The 17,885-nt window shown below is 41.2% G+C and overlaps 1 protein-coding gene across 1 annotated transcript; it reads left to right on the forward strand.

Annotated features, from left to right (window-relative positions):
* Nucleotides 1–213: 213 nt before the first annotated feature.
* On the forward strand, nucleotides 214–17,587 carry spty2d1 (SPT2 chromatin protein domain containing 1). The gene is made up of 6 exons (XM_071326822.1): nucleotides 214–812; nucleotides 1,385–1,499; nucleotides 1,624–3,234; nucleotides 6,655–6,817; nucleotides 7,185–7,262; nucleotides 16,580–17,587. Exons 1-6 carry the CDS (start codon nucleotides 753–755, stop codon nucleotides 16,677–16,679), a joined length of 2,127 nt encoding a protein of 708 aa, XP_071182923.1. The 5' UTR covers nucleotides 214–752; the 3' UTR covers nucleotides 16,680–17,587.
* The last annotated feature ends 298 nt before the right edge of the window (nucleotides 17,588–17,885 follow it).

The raw sequence follows: 17,885 nt of genomic DNA on the forward strand, positions 1-17,885 counted from the left end.
ACTGTATTGCTGATCAATTTGATGTTATTTTAATTGACAAAATAAATGTGTTTTTCTTTCAAAAACAAGGAAATGTTTACGTGACCCCACATTTCTGAATGGTAGTGTATATATATATATAATATAAATACTTTAAACTTATTTGTATGCTAAGTAATTTCGCCAAAATCTATTAATTTACAAAAATGTACAGGACAGGATTTATTCTGAAGCATCACAAAAATATGCAACCCGGAAGTAATTTGTTATTCTTGCCTGTTTCACATCGGTCTACGCCATTATAATAATCTTTGCTACAATAGCAGCACAAAAATAGACACTTATTGTCTTTTCTCGTTTTATCTTTTCGTTTTACTTTATTTTCCCTCGCCGTAATGAGTATTTAGTTGTTATCAATTTATTTTAGTGTTTGTAGTTCACATTTGAAATTGATTAGGACGACGTAATCCCAGTGAGGGTTTACGTGGCTAGCTAGGCTAACAAGTGAGGCTAGCTAAACTAGAAACGCCAGCTGCCTTGTTTAGCAGGTTGAGATAGGCACTTAGTTTTGCTCAATTCAAATTAGCAAGCGAGTCAACTACATTTTGAACCGTTATATTTTATGAAGACATGTAAAGCCTGGTTATGGTTGACGTTTCTGGAAACAGCTAGCTAGTAGCTAGGTAGCCTGTCATACTTTTCATTCTGGCTGGGAATATTGAGCTGTCCACCCAACAGTAGCTAACCATTCACCAACTGGCAAAAAAATCACCATGGACTTCGAAAATGTCTTGTCAATCGCCTCCCAAAACCAGGGCCTCAGTAGCGTACCGGTGAGAATAAAGCTTTTGTTAACATTAATGCATATTTGTAAATAATATAACGTTATGGTTACAACCAGTAAATTAGCTAACTAGTCTGCTTAATGTCTCCATAGCGTTTACCTACTCTGCTAAGTGACATCCACGTTGGCTGTCATTCGTCGAGCTTGCTGGCCAGAATAGGTGTTAGCTAGCCATTCGTTTGGAATGCTTTCTAGCTTGTTAAACATGTTGGTAGTGCCTAGTGGTGGAGCTGAGGCCCGATCTTATAACTTTGGACTTTGCCTTATGACATAAGTTATGTTACCTATACACAATCTTTTAAAACTTGCTGGAATGTATTCACATAGGTATCTAGTGACATATTTATGGACATGATAGTAGCTATTGTAGCCTTGTTTGAGAAGATCATGTTTTCCCATGTATAGGCTGTGATAAACAAGAAAAAAAGCATTATTGCCTGCCTTGTGTATCCCAACTCATTTTTTAAATTAGTAATTTCCCAAACGACTAGTAGGTTACACAACTAACCATCCCATGTTAATCTATATTTATCAATATTTTCATTTCACATTTCTTTGCAGAAGCGGTACAGTTTACAAACTGGACCACCCAAAAAGGACCCTAAAGTGAAAGGTGTCAACTCAGCAGCTGTGCAGGCTTTCCTAAAGAAACAAGAGATGGAGAGTAAAAAGAAAGGTTTGTTTTTAAATCAATGTATCTGTATTTAGTAAAGTAGTGTGAAATTATGTTGCTTGTTAATGCCGACGCATATAATATTCTAATGTTGGCTTAATTGAAATGTGTTGTAATGTTTCCACAGAGGCCATGAGTATGAAAAAGAAAGAGGGGCTTCTCGCCAAAAGGGTGGAGCTAAAGTCTGACCGCAAGGCTCGAGCGATGGCATCTCGAACCAAGGACAACTTCAGGGGCTACAACGGCATCCCTGTGGTGGAGGAACCCAAGAAGAGGAGATCAAAGGGGGAGAGGGGCGAAGAGCAGCAGAGGAGTGACACTTACGACGAAGATGATGAGGACACGTACGAATACGCGCAGACTGACTCTGAGCCCGAGCCAGAACCGGACCCAGAACCCCAGATACCCAGACAGGCTGTTCCCAACTCCAAGCCCTCAAAGAGACCCAGCGGACCGTCTAAACCCGCCCCTCTACCCATGAACTTTGCCGAGCTGCTCAAACTGGCCCAGAAGAAGCAGTTTGAGCCAGTGGAGGTGAAAGCCAAGCCAAGCAAGAAGGGCGAGCCGGAGAGGCTGCGGACGGCCGATGAGATACGTGAGCTGGACCTGGAACGCAAGGCTAAGCGGCTTGATAAAGGCAGCAGAGACTCCAGACCCCAGGAGAGAGAACGAGATAGAGATGGGGACAGAGATAGGAACAGAGATGGAAGAGACAAATCCCAGGCCAGCTCAAGCTCCTCAAGGAAAAGCACTTCTGACAGAGATGTAAGGAACGGGAAGCAGCCACACAAGAGCTTGTCGGAGAGGCCCGTCCCCAGTGGGTCGGGGAGGAAGCCAAAGCCCCTGCTGCCATCTTGCTCGTCGAGCGAAAGAAGCCACCACGGTTCTGCCAAGCCGTCTCAGGACAGAGACAGAGATAGAGAAAGGCCCAAAGCAAAACCTTCTCAGAGCTCCTCTTCCAGCTTGTCAGGTGCCTTAAGCAGAAAAGCCCCCACCAAAGGAGCCTCCTCTCAGGTCTCAGCCAAACCTCCCACACCCAGGCCCACTTCAGCAGGCCACAAACCCACTGCCACAAGTGACCTTAACACCCCCGGGAAGGGAAACCCCTCACTAACTCCAGGGCGACCCGGCAACTCTGGGATGAGACCCAGCACAGCTCTGAGTTCCGTCCAGGCTAGACCACAGGGTTTGGGCCAAAGCAGACCACAACAAGGGGGCTCTTTGGGGCATGCTCGAGCCAGCCAGGGCAGCTCAGTGAGGGGAGGACCCACCGGAGGACCCTCCAGGCCCGGAAAGGGAGAACCGGCGCGACCTGGTGGTAGCTCCACGGCAAGACCAGCGAGTAACGGACAGATGAGACCCACTGCAGTCGGTCCTCCCAGGCCAGGGGGTCCACCTCAGGCCAGGCCGGGTGGAGGTAGTGTCCAAGGTCGCCCTGGTGACGGAGGAGTCAGACCTCCAGGGAACACACCCGGTCGGCCTGGGGGTGGGGGACCCGTGCCCAGGCGGCCAGCCAGCAGTATGGGCTCCGGGCCTGGGAGACCCAAGTGCACTTTGGTGGCCGAGACCATCTCATCCAAGACCTTTGGTGGAGGCAGGGGAGCGCCACCTAGTAGGCCAGGCATGCCACCTAGTAGGCCAGGCATGCCACCTAGTAGGCCAGGCATGCCACCTAGTAGGCCAGGCATGCCACCTAGTAGGCCAGGCATGCAGCCCAGCTCAATGATGAGACCTCAAGGTAAGGACTAGAAGGAGAAAATATTAAACTTGACATCAAGCTAATCTAAAATATTTATTGTGAAGGTTTCAGCTCCGTTGGCGCAAGATCGTAAAGGATGTCACTCCATGACAATGCAGAATAAACAAGTACTAATATAAAACACATTTGGGGGATAAAAACACGATAATAAAGCTAGGGTCTTGGCGTGCAGTGCTCTGTGGAAGACATGAGCACTGCAAATCTGGGGAACAATGAATAGAGCCAAAAACAGGAAAATCCTTGATGAGAACCTGATTTAGTGCAATCAACCATAGGTGCTTCTACAAAGTATTGACTCAAGGGTGTGAATAATGTAAATGAGATTTCTGTATTTCATTTTCAATACATTTGCGAAAATTTCGAAAAACATGTTTTCACTTTGTCATTATGGGATATTGTGTGCAGATGGGCGAGAAAATATATTTAAACCAATTTTAATTCAGGCAGTATCACAACAAAATGTGGAATAAGTCAACGGGTATGAATACTTTCAGAAGGCACTGTATAGAAATATACTTCACTTGGGGCTGGTTTCCTGAACAGATCAAGCCTAGTCTTGGACTAAAAGGCACTTTCATTTGAGAATCTTCATTGAGCATGCTTTTTAGTCCAGGACTAGGCTTAATCTGTGTCTGGGAAACCAGCCCATAGGACGAGAAATACTTCAAGAATGATGTGCAACATACTGTTCTATATATATATAGTCAATTACAATGATCATCTAGAATGGTCAGTAGAGCTTGGATGATAAACTGAAAATGATCAACACCGACTAAACCAACCATTTATCGAGGCAATTTTACTGAAGTCGTTAAAAAAAGTAGCTTTTACTAGAATGTGAGGTTTTAGAAGGAAAGTGGACTATGTCTTCTAATATGGGCTGTTGCTAACAGGACAGAAAATATGGGCTATTGCTAACAGGACAATTGATAACATTTAAAATAGTAGGAGTGGTTTTAATGGTAATTTAAACTCTATGGTAATTTTCCATGAAAGATTGTGGGATTTAAGTGTTTTTGTGGTAGTAGAATAATTTGAAAAAGTTTTACTTAAACGAAGCAGTTAAATATAGTCAGTTACATTTAGTAAAGTAATTGGTCTGATTACTTTGATAGACTACTATATCAACCTTATTACTTTGGATTGATGGGCAGTTAGATCACACATTTCATCAGAAATAACCACTGACTACTACACTTTTATACACTCTCCTACTAGAATACGACAGTATATGAAAACTGTAATAATGGAGTACAGAAATGAAGTTGTCAATGAATTTAAAAAAACGTATTTTATCACAATGGTTTGAACAATAGCAGGATGTTCTTGAAGTCCTCTCTGATCCTCCTCCAGTCGAGTCCAATTTGAATCAACTTTAAGTTATAAACAAAGAAAATTGAAAGAATTTGCAGGACATGTTTACGACATAATTTTTGTCTGATTTATGTAGTTGGACAGGGATTATTCTTTGGACCTGTTAGGAAAGAAAAGTGTGTGTGTCAGACCCTATGTTCAAGTACTATAATTATGTGAGGGTCCATGTAGTGGTATTCCGTAAGAAAAGGGGAGATACTCAAATGTGACAATTCTCACACATTGGAATACAATAGACAAACGATCAAAACAATGGCTCAAACATTCATATCCTTATGGGAATGTGATTTTTGGATACTCGCCTTTAACCAATAGATTTGTGGGCAAAATGGAGCTGCAAATGAGCCAAATCTACTTTTTTCTCATGCACAAAATACATATTTTAGCTACAGCAGGTTAATTAGCCTAAATTGTATTATTTAGCCATCATTAGCCCTACCCTTTTGTCCTATAATCAACAACTACTTTAGATTTAGTGTTCATCAGTATCTTTTACTATCTGTAATGATCCTAAAAAAAATCTATAAGCTAATTTGGCAAACCATGTCTATGATAGCTAGCTAGCTAACTTGCTCATAAACATTTTTCTACATGCGCAACACACACACATCAATATTATGGTCCCTAAACATGTCCACATAACGCTTATCAACGAAGTCACATGACTGTTTGTGGCTCAAAAGCAAACCGCCCTCTGCTGGACAGATGTCCCTAACACATTTATACATTTTCTGTGGGGTGCCTATGAAAATGTGGTAATTTGATTGAGCCACAGGAACTGATTTGTCATTGAAATAAAATAATTGTACAAAAAGGCTCTTCCTGACTTTCTCTGGTCAAACCGGAAGTTGTTTAAAAAAGCTGAGAGGAAAAGTTGTTGATGTTATTACTAAAACAGCTGTATCGTTTGATTGGCCGAAGATATTTATGTTCAGATCTGACGAGACGAGTGACGAGAAGTAGAGGTGACGAGAAGTGACGAGAAGTAGAGGAAGATTTCATGTTTTGTCTAAGTTGTCGGGAAAGTGGTCAAAACGACAGTAGGCTGCTTTGTAGTTTACATTTAATTGAGACGTTTTTTGGGAAAGCCTTTCCATCTTTACCAGTAAAAGGTTATCAGCATCGTCACTAAAGACGACACAAAGTGCAGACATATGTGGGCACCGCACACACACAGACAGGGTCATTCCTGTGCCATTTCAGAAGGTTGCAGGAAAATATGAATCACTGTTCATGTCTTATGATTAACATGGGCAAATTTAATGAATTTTCAAAATAAAATATATTTTAGGGGGGTTACTAAGCTATATGAAATTGTTATAAAATGGTCATGCCAAGGATCATTTAGCTATTTGATTTTGAATTTTAACAGCACTTAAGGTATAATGAAAATGTGTATATATATATTTTAAGAAACATTGAATTTGACGTTACTGCTATTAGCCCATAGAAATGCATTGAATAACAGATTCACTACATGGAACAACAGTGTCCTAAAAAGCTTTATAGTTTAAAAAGTATAAAATATATCGAAGTTGTATGATAGCACACTATTCCAGACCGGTCTACACGTTTGGAAGTTTTAATGCCTTTCTAGCTTAAATGGCATAAGAAGAGTAGTTATTATTTGGAACACTATGTCAGAAGTATGAAAGATTTAGAGTGGGGACGTTTGCTGTCTCAAGTCCCACTAAAAAGTAACTGGTGCTTATGCATTTTTTAAATGTATCGTTAAATGTATCAGTATGATAATTCAGTAAATGGATTTTGATATGGATTTTTGTCCATATAGCCCAGCTCTAATGGTCAGCCTCCCTTCCCCGTCCTAGACCTCTCTAACACAGGCACATTTTCCAGGGTGTGTTCACTAGGAAGCAAACGGAAGTAAGCGGACCGAAACGGGAAGGAACAACCTGGATTTGTCCAATAAACACTTGTTTTTGTTTTCCGTTGCAAAAGGTGTTGCTATTGTGCAAAACGTTTTACCACTGTGTGCACTAATGAGTACACCCCTGTTTTCCGCAGGCATGATTCGTTCACCAATCACCTCGGCCTACAAGAGGAAGTACGAGGACGAGGAGGAGGAGGAGTACGACTCTGAGATGGAGGACTTCATCGACGATGAAGGGGAGGACCAAGCCACAGTCTCCAAACACATCAAGGAAATCTTTGGCTATGACCGGACCAAGTAAGGCTCTCACACATTTTGGTTGTACTAACCTTGTGGGGACACAATTGATTCCCATTAAAAATCCTATTTTCCAGAACCCTAACCTTAACCCCAAAACCTAACCTTTAACACTAATTATAACCCTAAACCCCCTAGAAGCACACACACTGTCAAGGTCTTCTCCAAATAACCCTAGAAGTGTGATGGCTGTTTTTGAGGTTGTCTAGTTATGTCCTCTTCTTGTTTGACATTCCCAGTTAACTGCATTTCCACTCGTGTTTAAGTTTTTTTGAAGTCACACAAAAGCACTTGGTGTAGCTTGTGGTTTGTTCCATTCGACTTCAAGGTCCTGACTAATGTGTTTTGTGTGCTTTTTCTGCCCTAGATACAAAGAGGAGAGTGACTATGCATTAAAGTTCATGGAGAGCAGTTGGAGAGACCAGCAAAAAGAGGAGGCTAGGAGGTAAGCCATTGGTGAGGGGAGACGAGACCACTGGTGTGTTCTAGGACTGGTCCAAAAACAACCCCTAGTCCCTACCCCTTTGGTGTACCCATCAACCTATTGTTTAAATTGATTATGCCCTTTCAAATCTGCTAATATCCCAGGAGAAGGGGCTATGGGTTTGGATCCAGCACGAGAATGTTGTTCTCTTTATGACAATTGACAAACCCACAGGGTGTTAAATTGTGTCCACCTTACTTGAGTATATATTACACACAGTTAGGTCAGCCGGTGATTGTCAAATAACTGTCGGTCTCAAGGTAATTGACCGTTAATTAACAAACAGATTTAGCATCTCCTGGCTTCCACACATAGCCTACAAGCCATTTTAAAATGTTGATTAAATCCATGTAATATAGCCTACACTTTCACAATAAATCCATTATTTTAGACGGGTCTAAAGAAGCATGATATGAAGAAAATGTGGTCTATTTCAGAAGCAAAGAATAGCATACTCTGAGTTGTCCTTATGTTAGGCCCTGATCTGGCTATGCCATATGGCTGTGGGCTACACTAGTTCATTTAGCAGACAAGATTTGGCATTATTTTATATTGTTCTGTAGTATTAAGAATACAATTGAACGGGCCTCCCGGGTGGCGCAGTGGTCTAGAGCAGTGCTAGCTGCGCCACCAGAGTCTCTGGGTTCGCGCCCAGGCTCTGTCGCAGCCGGCCGCGACCGGGAGGTCCGTGGGGCGACGCACAATTGGCATAGCGTCGTCCGGGTTAGGGAGGGTTTGGCCGGTAGGGATATCCTTGTCTCATCGCGCTCCAGCGACTCCTGTGGCGGGCCGGGCGCAGTGCGCGCTAACCGAGGGGGGCGGGTGCACGGTGTTTCCTCCGACACATTGGTGCGGCTGGCTTCCGGGTTGGAGGCGCGCTGTGTTAAGAAGCAGTGCGGCTTGGTTGGGTTGTGCTTCGGAGGACGCATGGCTTTCGATCTTCGTGTCTCCCGAGCCCGTACGGGAGTTGTAGCGATGAGACAAGATAGTAATTACTAGCGATTGGATACCACGAAAATTGGGGAGAAAAGGGGATAAGGCCTAGCTGATGGGATCCTCCTCTTTATTAGCGGCCATAACGCTGTTATCTCCCGCAATTGCAAAGCGTATAGAAATGTTCCGCAACATGAGCTCATGAAGTGTTTGGTTAGATTTTCAAAAGCATTTGCATTGATGTCAGAGTGATTAGACGAACAATATAATGCAGAGTACCAGTTAGCAAGTTTGGTAGGCTACTAATGACCAGCAGCAGCATCAGAGCTTGGAGAAGACTAATTACCATGACTAAACAGTCACATGGAATTTGACTGCCTTCATGACTCGTGACCGCTGGTGTGGTGGTATTGTGGTCACTACAACAGCCCGATTCCCATCCTCTAGATGCTGCTGTTATGCTCCTAAAGTTGCTGGTAATAGACTACATCAATTTCCAATTTATATGACCATTTCTACTGATCTGCGTGCCCATTATTTTCATATAGAATACGCCAGTATGAGTCATAATGCCCATAAAACCTAGCGGTCAAACAAGGAAATGGTTCCAATCGTTTTTCCAGCATTCATTTTTCCCATAGGGGATTATAGAAACATTTAAAATAAGTGCTATGTTTCGTGTAGGCTTACCCCGGCGTGAAGTTTTGATAGCTGTGTAAATCTCTCAAGGACAAGGTGACTTTTATCAATATATTCGCCCCCCCCCCGAAAAAAAATATGTAATGCTAATTACATACTGGCGTATTCTATATAAATAATGTCGAGTATATTGATAAAAGTCACCTTGTCCGAGAGAGATTTACATGGTCATCAAAACGTCACGCCAGGGTAAGCCTACATGAAACACAGCCATTTATTTTAAGTGTTTCTAAAATTCCCTAGGGGAAAAATTTAATGGTGGAAAAAACGATTGGAACCATTTCCTTGTTTGACTACTAGGTTTTATGGGTATTATGGCACCTCCACCGTGGGGCTCTATGCACATTTTCATGGAACTGTTTCATTTCAATTATAATAACGTTTTTGCCATGTGGTTAATCTAAAATCTATCTAAATGAAAATCATACAAATCTAAAATTTGCGATAACATCTTCAAAATGTGTACACAACCAATACCATTTTAATTTGATTTTAATGCAAGAGCGCCCGCCTCTGCACAATGGATACATTGTATAATACACCGTGAGCCATGAGAAGCTAAAGAACTTAGCGCAGAACACAGAGATCTAGTGTATTCAGACCCCTTGACTTATTCCACATTTTGTTACGTTACAGCCTTATTCTAAAATATATATTTTTTTATTCCCCTCAATCTACACACAATACCCCATAATGAGAAAGCAAAAAACAGGTTTTTAGATATTTTTCCAAATGTATAAAAAAATTAAAACAGTAATATCACGTTTACACAAGTATTCAGACCCTTTACTCAGTACTTTGTTGAAGCACGTTTGGCAGCGATCACAGCCTCAAGTCTTCTTGGGTATGACGCTACAAGCTTGGCACACTTGTATTTGGGGAGTTTCTCTCGTTGTTCTCTGCAGATCCTCTCAAGCTCTGTCAGGTTGGAGGGGATCGTCTCTGCACAGTTATTTTCAGGTCTCTCCAGAGATGTTCGATCAGGTTCAAGTCCAGGCTCTGGCTGAGCTACTTAAGGACATTCAGAGACTTGTCCCGAAGCCACTCTGTTGTCGTGGCTGTGTGCTTAGGGTCATTGTCTTGTTGGAAGGTGAACCTTCACCTCAGTCTGAGTGCTCTGGGGCAGGTTTTCATCAAGGATTTCTCTGTACTTTGCCCTGTTTATCTTCCCCTCAACCCTGACTAGTCTCCCAGTCCCTGCCGCTGAAAAACATCCCCACATCATGATGCTGCCGCCACCATGCTGCCATGGTGCCAGGTTTCCTCCAGATGTGACACTTGGTATTCAGGCCAAAGAGTTCAATCTTGGTTTCATCAGGCCAGAGAATCTTGTTTTAGGTGCCTTTTGGAAAACTCCAAGTGGCCTGTCATGCCTTTTACTGACAGGTGTGTGCCTTTCAGAATCATGACCAATCAATTGAATTTACCACAGGTGGACTCAAGTTTTATCTCAAAAATTATCAATGGAAACAGGATGCACCTGAGCTGAATTTCGAGTCTAATAGCAAAAGGTCTGAATACTTTGGTAAATAAAATATTTGTTAATACATTTTCAAAAATGTCAAACCTGTTTTCGCTTTGTCATTATGGGCTAATGTGTGTAGATTGCATTTTTATTTAATCAACTTTAAAATAATGCTGTAACGTAACAAAAATGTGGGATAAGTCAAGGGGTCTGAATACTTTCCGACAGCACTGTATGTTAAGACAAGTTTAAATCAAATTTGCTCTCGAGTGGTGCAGCGGTCTAAAGCACTGCATCTCAGTGCTAGAGGAGTCACTACAGACCCTGGTCGATTCCAGGGTGTATCACAACCAGCCGTGATTGGGAGTCCAATTAGCCCAGCGTCGTTAGGGTTTTGCCGGGGTAAGCCGTCATTGTAAATAAGAATTTGTTCTTAAGTCTTTCCTAGTTAAATTTAAGATGAAATAAATAAAAACATATTTTTCACCATAAAAATACACCTTTAATAATAAAAGCATTACATGCATAATCGCATTCGCGGTCACTTTTGATAATGGTGTTTTCCCGCTAATGGAACATCCGCGCTTATAGCCTACTGCCTTGTGCGCATTGCTGCTTATAACGTGAAGAAACAGCCTAGTAGTTTATCAACATTTTAAGTTAAACGTTCTGATCTGTTGTGCCAGCCACATTGCGTAATATTTTTGTTGTTCGTTAGGCCTACTCATCTTGTTGGCTGACAAAGTAAATGTGGACAGTTCTTCCAATATCTTCAATATGCACCTTGGAATTGGATAAGGACACATGCAGTTGCATCCCTGATGTGTCTGTCTTCACTTGTAGCCTGTGAGAAAGACACGATTATGTGATCGAGAGCCATGTGAGTGAGAGGCGCTTCGGATTGCGCAGCAGTCAGGGAGAAGGACACAACACAGCACTTCGGGCCAAGGGCACAACGGCCAATGGCCGCAAAAGGCATGGATTTTTTTTAGGGTGCATTATGGCCACAAAGGGGATGCCGCCGTGAAATTCGAGGCATTATAAAGTGCTTGTCAAAAATTGTGAATGAGAGACTAATGAAGTGTGTACAGCCTGCGCAAAAAACAAAGCAGAGATCATGCCTTTCAATAACTTTTTTCAAATCATCATTAGTCGGATCATGCAGCCTTACAATGTATTACAAATCAAAAGAGAGAGTTCTACAAACTTTGGGCTAAAGTTACATTAACTCTAAATGAATCATATAGGAGTACCTATTTCTTTGTTAACCGCTCAACACAGAATGTGCGCACTCCCGCAAATTGTGAATAATTATATTTTATTCAGTTTGTTCAATTGTATTCTTCATACTATAAAATAATGCCACGGAATTCTAAGCAAATCTTTTCTGCTAAATTATCTAGTCTAGCCCACAGCCATTTGGCATAGCCAGATCACTAGGCTATTCTGTTCTTCTGAAATAAACTACATTTTCTTCATATCATGCTTATTTAGACTGGTCTAAAATATATAATAGATGTATTGTGAAGGTATAGGCTATATTATATGGATTTATTAGACTTTTTAAAATGTAGATGTTCCTAAGTTCTGCTTCAGTGGCTTGTAGGCTGTGCAATGGAAGCCAGGAGATGCTAAATGTGTGTTTGTTAATTAAGTCATTTACCTTGAGACTGACAGTTATTTGCTTGACAATCACTGACTGACGAAATGAAGTGACCGCCAATCTAGACAGGTGTGTGCCTTTCCAAATCATGTCCAATAATTGAATTTACCACAGGTGAACTCCAAGTTGTAGAAACATCAAGGATGATCAATGGAAACAGGTTGCACCTGAGCTCAATTTTGAGCCACACTCCCCTTGTTGCAACATTTAAAATTATACCCAATACAAAGGGTCTGAATACTTATGTAAATGTAATATATATTTATTTATTTTTTGGGATAAATTTTCAAAACCTTTTCGCTTTGTCATTGAGGTATTGTGTGTAGATTGAGGATTTTTGGGGTGTTTTATACGTTTTAGAATAAGGCTGTAACGTAACAAAATGTTAAAGTCAAGGGGTCTGAATACTTTCCGAATGCGCTGTAGGCTTATATACCGACGCAAGTAACTTCTCTTGCTAACTAGGTAAAAATATCCTACATAAAGCCTACAAACCAAAACATTACAGGTAGCAAATATCCATTAAAAAAAATCATAGAAATTATGTTGGTTACGGATGGCAGTTTGTTCATGTTTTTTCAATCGCATCTCTCTACTCCGCTTGTCTGCAACGAACTTGAAACATTGTATCAACTATCAACTTGGTCCGGCTGAAGCTCGTGTTAGTAGACAGGGCAAACCCGAGTTGGTGATTTCTGATATATCATCAAAATAAATCATTCACAGCATGTTTTTGGACTCATTCAGCAGTTAACTGATTTTAAGTACAATACCATTAGAAATTATTTTTGAAAGTAACATTTTATATTCCTAAAACTTAAGTTGAAAAGCATGCTGTCACTGCCTCCAAAATATATTTTGATCAATAGCCCTATGCCAAAACACAGCTTTAACGTGTCCAAATCAATAACCAATATGCAGAAACAGTTTGATATATTGAAAACCTATGAGCAAATGTGCAATTATAATATTACTTGTACTGTTTTAATCAAGCACCTTATAAACTGTCACAAGCACATAAATCCTGGTTGTTTTGACAAGTGGCAATGAATCACTCATATTGATTAAATCTGGTTGTACACAACTAAAAAGACATGGAATGGGAGATATGTTTTACCTCACTGGTTAGAGGAGAACCTGCAGAAGACCGTCAGCTACATTTCATAGTATTGTATTTTGATATGGGGGTCGCCGAAAGAGAAACACAACACTGTTTTGTCAATTACTCATATCCTGTTGAAATCAATAGAGCGAGAGGGGGGAAATCCGTTTGCATATCCTGTTAAAACTAGCACAGCTCGAAAACGACACCGAATCGGGGAATAATTTATATATCACTCGTAGAGGACAACTTGTAAATGACAGCCAGCTCCATTTTGAAGTGTTGCATTTTGATTGAAGTGGATCACTAACGACGTAAGTTTAACAATACTTTTTTGTTAATCACTCATATCATTACATATAGAAATCAATATAACTGGGACAAACGTTTGGGTTGAATGCACTGTTTAAACATACATTATACGAAGGTCACACAGAAACTTGGAATAACCTATACATGGTTGATTTAAATGAGAATTTGTAGAACGCTTCAATCTATATTTTGAAATGGCGGATGTTGATTTCGGAGCCTGCCATCACGGAAAGGGTTACAAACCACAACGAATCACAACCCACCATAGGATATCAACAGGAAAAACGATTGGCTGCTATTTAAGTGATAGTTGATGGTCAAACCTGTGTATTGGTGTGTGGCCAGAGACTTTTACAGAGAGACCGCCCCGACTTATTCATGCCGTTTGAGAAAAGATATTATAGCTGTGTTCTAACATGCTGACCAAACCGGACACGCGCACCAACGCCTGCACGTTGATTTTGTTCACCCACACCAGAAGCGATCAGGACATGCAGGTTGAAATATCAAAACAAACTCTGAACCAATTATATTAATTTGGGGACCGGTCAAAAAGCATTGAACATTTATGGCAATTTAGCTAGCTAGCTTGCTGTTGTTAGCTAATTTGTCCTGGGATATAAACATTGGGTTGTTATTTTACCTGAAATGCACAAGGTCCTCTACTCCGACAATTAATCTACAGATAAAACGGTAAACCGAATTTGTTTCTCGTCATCTCTCCTCCTTCCTTAAGGCGTTTTCTTCTTTGGACTTTATATGATGGTTGGCAACCAACTTTACAGTGCATTACTACAACTGACTGGAGTGTGGACGTCAGTTCATCTTACAATCACCTAGGTGGGTATATGCTCCTAAAAACCAATGAGAAGATGGCACGTGGGTATATGCTCCTAAAAACCAATGAGATTTGAGAGTCAGGACTTGCAGAGCGTTGAGCGTCACAAATAGAACCAACTTCTATTTTAGCACCTGGCCATGCAGATGCTCGCTGTGGCGCGCGAGCAGTGTGGTCACAATTATTGAATAACGTGTATGTGCAAATTTATTTTGCAATGCAAGTGGTGTGGTCAGCATGTAAGTCCTGCGACCCCCCCCCACCCCCCCCACCCCCCACCCCCCAGCGTGTATGACAAAATCAACAGTAGAAAACAAAAGATATTGATCTGTTTTATGCAATTGATCTTGTCGTCATGTTAACTATAAACTTTTATACTAACGTCACCAATCTGAGGTAAAAAGGTTGTGTAATTCCAAGGGATGTAACTATTCACCAATATGCATCGGTCCCCAGTTCACATTTTTAAGATATGAGTAGGACCTCAAACCGATCTTAATTTTCAACATTCTATCACTATTCTGGGCCCTCAGAGTTTCCTGCCCCAGTGAGCTCCAGACAGACACAGCCTTATTTGCGCAAGGGATAAGAGGTAATCAGGTATTTTATGACGTGTGTCCACTGGATCGGAGCATGTCATTTTCCCTTTCACACCAAGGCTCAGTGGTTAACTCTTTCCAGCTCTCTCCCTTTCGTTTTCAAATGCAGTGAGGAACTATTGTCATTCTCAGGAGATGTAAAAACACACTTTGTTTACTTGCTGTTTGAGGTGAAGAAAGAATTACTTTGAGAAGCTCCACAGTTTATTAGTGGTGGTGGGTTAAGACAATCATAAATACTATCAGAAATCCCCAAATGACTTGCCTAGTTAAATAAAGGTAAAAAAAAAAAAATGTCATTTCTACATTTGCGCACACAGGCCAGGTTGCCTAGGCCTACTTCTATGCGTAATCAGGTGCTCACCCTCAACATTGACAGGAGCGGTCCAAACAAAACACAATGAATAAATTGACCAAACTCGTAAATGGAATGAAATAAACCCAAACTTGTTTCTCACAAGTGTAGTATAGGTTGTGAGCTCTGCAAACAACATGTCCACTTTGACAATCAAAATGGTTAACAACTGTAATAATATATTGAATGCATTAACAGAAATTACCATAACCAAACAAAGAAATGGTGATTTAATGGTAAATGTATTACTGGTAATGGGGAGTTGATAGACACTAACAATCAAAAGGCAAACGATTCACAAAATGAAGTTATGAAACAATGAATTGGCGGGAGAGAGCGCATTCTGGAGAGAGACACGCCGTGTGCATTTTAGCCACACTCCCCTTGTTGCAACATTTAAAATTATACCCAATACAAGTTATCCTCACACATACTGTTGGCCTAAGGAATACTTCACAAATGGTGTCAGGTCCAAAGCAGTAGCCATTATGGAAAACCAATTTAACTTATTTTCTCATTTTCCATTTTATCAAATTGCTTAGCGTGCCAAGGCGAATCTGGCAAGCGTGCCTTACGTTACCAATGGAGTTTACCGCCTCCGCAGTGTATTAGTCCACTGAGACAGGTGGGAATCAGACAGGTTTCTCATGTGCCATAAAATAAACTATTTGCGACTGCTCCATTTAAAAAATCTGTCGACCACTCAATTAAATGGGGTCAGCCCTATTGTCTTTACTACAGTCGTGGTAGAGGGTTCCATAGGGAAATGCCTGCAGGTGGAAGTGTTTGTCTATTGCAGGGCTGGCCAACCCTGGTCCTGGAGGGCTCCAAGTGTTTTTAGCCTGGTTCAAATAATCCACTAACCATAGTGTTCCTTTTAGATGTCAATACGTTTTATCAGGTATGTTACAGCTGGGCTGGTTCGAAACCAAAGCCTGCACACACTGCAGCCTTCCAGAACCAAGACTTGCCACCCGCAGTCCATTGCTTTTTTTGCCAGATCATGGATTCAACTCACTCACTCCTGTGTTCTGCCTCTCTATGTGTGTGCGCTGTCTGCTCTCCTGTGCTATGCCCCCTGTGACTCACCCTGTCCTGTTAGCCTGAAAATGTCCGTCTTTGAAGATCAGGAAGAGGAGAGACGAGAGGGGGAGGAACTCAAACAGAATATGGCCAAGATGAAGGAAACGAATTGAAATCCCTTGTCCCATATTTGACGCGAAACAAAGGGAAGCCCACTTAAGCTAGACAGTGGTTGTCTGCATGTGTTAACACATCTTCTCTGTTTTGTTTCTCTCTCCACTTCTCCCAGTTTACGCCTGGGTATCAAGGAGGATGAGGAAGAGTTGCGCTTGGAGGAGGAAGCGATGAAAAAGAAAATGCCAATGAATGCGAAACGGAAAAAAGTTTGAGGACACAAAGTTTAACACACGAACACAATGCAGCCTTTTCCTGGAGTGGGGGGGGGGGGGGGGGGGTGGCGTAGGGTGAATTTGCCCCTAGATGTCGCTCCTGAGTCAGTTTAGCATTTTCCCCGCTAGTGGTAAGGATTGGGGGAGGGGAAGCTGATCCTATATCTGCACCTAGGGAAAACTTCACCCTGGAGTGGAATGGGGTGCTCAGACCAGTGGCCACTTGCTTCTGTTACATTATTTATTTTTCCCGTTGGAAAGGGGCAGGGTTGCACTATCAAGTCTTTTCCTAGCTGAGCCGCAGAGAGACAATTTAATATAATACCGATTATGATCTATTTTTGAAACCCTTAGAAAATGACAGAGCTATCATGTAACGTGGGATTGCCTTGCCATGTTGTGAATGGCAATCATGTTGTATTTTCCCCATACAGAACCAAAACCCACTGGTCCATTTTTTGTATTTATTCTTCTTTAATGTAAAGGGGCAGTCAGCAGTTGAAACAATAAAGCGGTGTCCCCGCCTCTGTTTCAGTAAATGCTGTGGGATGGGGCTGGAGAAATGTAACCACTCTCAAATTCATAGGCTATGGATGCAAGGGCTGACCATCCATGATATCCAAATTATAGTTTTAACCATGTTTTGATTCTATATAGTGTTTGTTTTCAAACATTGGAGTAAAACAAGCTTATATTTTGTGTTCTGTGTGGATATGACAGTTGAACTAAACTCATGAGTCATTAAGTTATATTCCTCAAGAATCAATGGGTACATATCATGAACTTATAAATCAGAAAATGGATGTAGCAACTGCAGATTGCCCTTTTAATGACGGAGAAAAAGAGACATTGCCAGAGACATTTCATGAAACATGTTGCTATTTTCTTGTTTAAAAGATTTGACATAACTTGTTGGCTGATGGTTTTCATTTGCTTGTGTGGTGTGCCTTTGCTGTTTTTCCCCCGTGTTATATTATTTTAATCTCTAGAAGAATATGATCCTATTTGTTGATTTAGCAGCCTGAATCTGCTAATTTAAATAGAAATGTAACTATAATTTCTCGTCCTTTTATAGAACAAAATAGCATTCATTTCATACTGAAGCAAATAAAATCTCTCAATGTGGTGGAAAACACTACTGAAAGGAATAGTGAATATTGTATGAATGTTTCACCTATTTGACAGTGTTAAAGGCAAAATGAGTGT

This window comes from Salvelinus alpinus, chromosome 9 (assembly GCF_045679555.1).
Source record: "Salvelinus alpinus chromosome 9, SLU_Salpinus.1, whole genome shotgun sequence".
NCBI lineage: Eukaryota > Metazoa > Chordata > Actinopteri > Salmoniformes > Salmonidae > Salvelinus > Salvelinus alpinus.